The sequence below is a fragment of the Tupaia chinensis genome, unplaced genomic scaffold, assembly GCF_000334495.1.
Source record: "Tupaia chinensis unplaced genomic scaffold, TupChi_1.0 Scaffold000231_1, whole genome shotgun sequence".
Classification (NCBI taxonomy): Eukaryota; Metazoa; Chordata; class Mammalia; order Scandentia; family Tupaiidae; genus Tupaia; species Tupaia belangeri.
Window position 1 is genome coordinate 1817987 of NW_006159706.1, and position 4157 is coordinate 1822143.

The window sequence follows — 4157 nt, forward strand, 5'->3', positions numbered from 1 at the left end:
TACGCCACTAATCTTTTTTTTTTTTTTAATTCCATTTATTATTAGTTTTTAATTTGACCAGAGAGAGACAAGAGAGAGAGAGAAAAGGAAAGCGAGAAAGCAAGCCACCAGGTCTGGAACTTCAACTGTGGGCAGCTGCGTGGGAATCCAGCCCACCATGCCACCTGCTGGCCCCTACACACTAATCTTAGAAGTCACCTGGACACAGTATTCTGTTACTAGCTACACAAAGGACTGGAAGGAGACGCTAACATTTTTCTGTCTTACTGGTCCACCCATTTCCTTTTCCTCTTCTGACAGGCTTTGTTTTGTTTTGTTTTGTTTTGTTTTGCCAGAGGGTGTGTGCACTCACCCAAGAGACAGAGAGAGACAGTGAGAGGGAAAGTAAAAAGTCACACCCCAAGGGGTATGGCTATCCTTTTCCTCCACTCTCCTCCTGGGATTTTTGGGCACGTACACATATACACATATGCCCGGCATGAGTTTTAAGCTTCTGGGTCTGGGACTTGGCCATGGGGAAGTCCAGCGCCATCAGTACCACGCCACCTGCTGCCCTTCCCAACTGTTTTAAAACTTATTTCTTACATAAGCAAGAGAGACAGAGAGACCAAAAAATATACAGAGACAGCACCCCCAACAAGGTCCTCATGCCACGATCCACCCGCAGTCTCAGCCAGCCCTGGATCATAGCATGCGTGTGCCCGAAGCACTCAGGGAGGTCTCCATACACGAATCTGCAACCCTCACATGGGTGAGCCTCGCACCTCCTTACCCTGTGGCTCTGCCTTCTTTCAACACAGAAAGAGCAGAGTTTGAGGTCAATGCCCCCAGTCAGCAACAATGTTTACTTAGAACTTAATAGCTTTGTTTACATTGTAGATATTTTCCTGTTTTACCTACTATTCATGGCAAGCATACTGGTTTTCCATTGACAGAAAGGACACAAAAAAAGATTCCTTTGAAGATAAATGTATTAAACAAAGAGTGAGTGCATTTAAAGAAAAATACCAAGTAAACAGTATACAGGTGGGAAACTGAGGCGGCAAATATGTGACTATTCACGCCTGAAGTGTGGGGAGCTCCAGGGAATGGACACTCCATCCACACTCCCCTCCCCTGTCCTCTTCCAAAGCGGAGGCCCACCGATCCAGAGGGCTGGCGAGTAGGGCCAAGGGCATTCGGGTCTCCCTTTCTGGGGGGTGGAGCATTACAAGTAAGCCCATCTTGGACAGGTGGTCTCTGTGGACCCCCTCCAGCAAACTGGGAGGTGAAGATGACCAAAGCTGCATTTGGGACACTGCCCTGCCTGGGAGATGCCCCCTTCTGTCGGTACAAATTCGGTTCTCCTTGGCCCAGGCGGACCTCACCATCCAGGGGAAGATCCAAAGGGCTAAGTTGGTCATCTCTGACTCCAGGCAAGAGAGGACCTCCTGCGTGGCTCAGCCAGCTCCTTGTTGCCATTTAGGGGTCAAAGCCACACTTCCCATGAAGTAACACCCCTTTGTCTGGTCTGATTGCCTCCTTGTGTATTTTCCTGGAGGACTTCTCGGGGGCGAGTGGCCAAGGAGAGAGATCTGTGACTCTGGGAAGCTGGATTTCTGCCATTTCCTGCTACTGCAGCTGACACTCACCAACAGCACCCAGCCGTCCTTCAGCACCCACGGGATCCTTCACTCTGACAGTGGGCTCTGAGGCTCGCAGGGAAGGAAGGTGAAGGTGGTTGTTGCTATCCCCTGCCTGTCTGGCTGTGATGTCAGAGGCTTCTGGCAGGGTCTCTGCAACCCTGGGTTTCTGAGCCACCAGCAGCAGCTAAGCAGAAGCATTGTTGCCCCCCAGCGCCCAGCTCTGTCCACACTCAGCCGGCCCACCATCCAGAGGCAGGGCTGAGATCCAGCTGAGAGCCTGACGTTGGAGGCCTGGGAGGAGTGTCTTCTCCCAGCTAGCCTCAGGACCAGCTCTGAGGCTGGAGCCCGGGTCTGCTAGTCCCTGGAGTCTCAAGTGGGCTTCCTCAGGGGTCTCTGGGAGGTCAGCCCTGCACGCCCTGGGGATTCAGAAACCAACGCTGGTCCGGCCTTCCCGCCTCCAGAAAGCTGAGATCTGTTCCAGGGTGACCCGAGGCTGGAGACCCCAGTCAGGCTCCGGGCTCCCTGGCCGCTGTCTCCTGGCCTGGGGGCTTCCAAACTGCATGTGGGCCTCAGGCCTCTGCTCCGGCTCACCCCAGCTCACCAGGCCTGCGGCGGGTCTCTCTTCTACCCAGGGTTGAGGCTTCCAGAAGGTGCTGCGAGGTGGGACTTCAGGAGGGGTCTGGGGAACCAAGGAACTGGGAGGGGAGTGTGGGGCTGGCGGGGCAGGGGGCGCCGTTGCCCGGGCCTCCAGGGTACCCCCAGGGGTGGGAGGATCTGGAGCCCTGTCCATCAGCAGGGGCACCGCAGAGCCGTACCAGTCCTCCGAGCGCTCTCGGGCGGTGCCCGTGGGCTCAATCCACAGCTCTCCTCCCGGGCGCCAGACCAGGGTGGGTGCGCGGAGGCTGGGGTCCGGGCGGAGAGAGCGGCGGAACAGGCGTTCGGCCAGCACAGCTGTCGTGAGGATGAAGAGGGCGGCCAGGGAGGCCAGGGCCAGCATGATGGGGATGCAGGGCCCGCAGGGGAGCTGGGGCCACGACGCATCCAGGGGCCCCGAGGGCTGCTCTGGAGTCGAAGGCATCTGGGAGCCACAGGGGTGAGTAGAGGAGGCAAATGAGCCCCGACGGCACAGCTGAGAGGAGAGAAGCAGCGAGTGACCAAGAAAGCAGACAGGAGCGAGGGGAGCCCAGGCAGGGCCAGGGCAGCGCGCGGGCGCAGGCCCCCTGCAGCTCCAGCCCCTTTCCAGAGCCCCAGTTGCCCTCGGGGCCCAGGGCCTCAGACAGAAAGTGGAGGGCCCGGAGGGCTCCCTTCTTCCTGTCCTGGCCCCTCGGGTCTTGCTCCACCTAGACAGGAAGTGGAGGGTGAGGCACTGAGAGCTCCCCCGTGCCTCCCCTGCATGCGTACCCCGTCTCCGGCCCCCTCTCCGGCCCTGGGTGCTCTTTGCCTCTCACCCCCTCCTTGGAGCAGGTGCCACCGTCCCTGCTCTGCCAGATCTGAGGCGCCACCTCTGCGCCTGTCCCAGCCTCGCTGGCTTTGCCCAGTCTCTGTCACGTCTCTGTCTCTGCCCACCTCTCTCTGTCCTTCAAGTCCCCCATCTTCAGGGGCCTCTGCACCCCTCTCCTCACCTTGAGTGGGTCCTTTGTCAGAGCCGCTCCTCCCTGTGCATGCTGGGAGGCCGCAGGCAACACAGGCCTCGCCTCCTCGGATGCGGGCGGAAGGAGGGGCACCAGCTGTTGCTGGGCAACTGTGCCCCAACTCCTCTGGCCCTCCAGTGTTTCCAGGGCAACCTGGGGGGATGTGGTCACTGCGGTGAGGAGGCGTTTCCTGGCGTAAGGTGGGGCCGGAAATGGGCAGTGGCCTTGTTGCATTTGGTGTCACCCCATAGCTGGGCCCCAGTACTTTTTTTTTTTTAAGTCTATTTAAATATTTATGAAAGGGGGGCTGACAGGACCTCACCATGCCATAATCCCTCCTGCTCCCAGGAGGTGAGCCCGACCCCTCTCTGTTCTGTCTGCCAGGCCTTGCCAAACCCCCTACCATCAACACCCTACACACAAAAAGTCTTTACATTTTTTTAAAGAATTATTTGTTTTATTTACTATTGTTTTTGTTGTTGCTGTAGTTGTTAATTTGACCAGAGAGAGACACAGAGAGGAAGTGAGAAAGCAAGCCTCCAGGTCCAGGACTTGAACCACAGTCAACCCCGTGGGAAGCCAGTACCTTAGCCACCATGCTGCCAACCAGTCCCTGTCTTTTTTTTTTAATAATTATTTTAACTTTATTTATTGATTTAAATTTGACCAGAGAGGGGCAGAGTGAAAGAGAGAGGAAAAGCAAGCTGCCAGGTCTGGAACTCAAACTGCAGTTGGCCATGTGGGAGTTCAACGTCTCTAAGCACCACATCACCTGCCTTTACAATTAAAAAAAATATATATTTTAATTATTATTATTTTTAATTAAAAAAAATTGCTATAGGGCACATGCACTCACCAGAGAAAGACACAGAGAGAGAGAGTGAGAGAGAGAGAAAGTGAG

At 55.7% G+C, this 4157-nt stretch overlaps 1 protein-coding gene across 4 annotated transcripts; it reads right to left on the minus strand.

Annotated features, from left to right (window-relative positions):
• Positions 1–603: 603 nt before the first annotated feature.
• Positions 604–3377, minus strand: CUNH16orf54 (chromosome unknown C16orf54 homolog). 4 transcript variants are annotated; one of them, XM_006148172.3, is made up of 2 exons: positions 3248–3377; positions 604–2754 (listed from the first exon to the last, which is right to left on the minus strand). In XM_006148172.3, exon 2 carries the CDS (start codon positions 2701–2703, stop codon positions 2050–2052), a length of 654 nt encoding a protein of 217 aa, XP_006148234.1. In that variant the 5' UTR covers positions 2704–2754; positions 3248–3377; the 3' UTR covers positions 604–2049. The 4 variants fall into 4 exon arrangements, with proteins under 4 accessions (XP_006148234.1, XP_027627528.1, XP_027627529.1 ...); XM_027771727.1 differs by having other exon boundaries at positions 604–2965; positions 3248–3335; XM_027771728.1 differs by lacking the exon at positions 3248–3377 and adding an exon at positions 3192–3237.
• Positions 3378–4157: the final 780 nt, after the last annotated feature.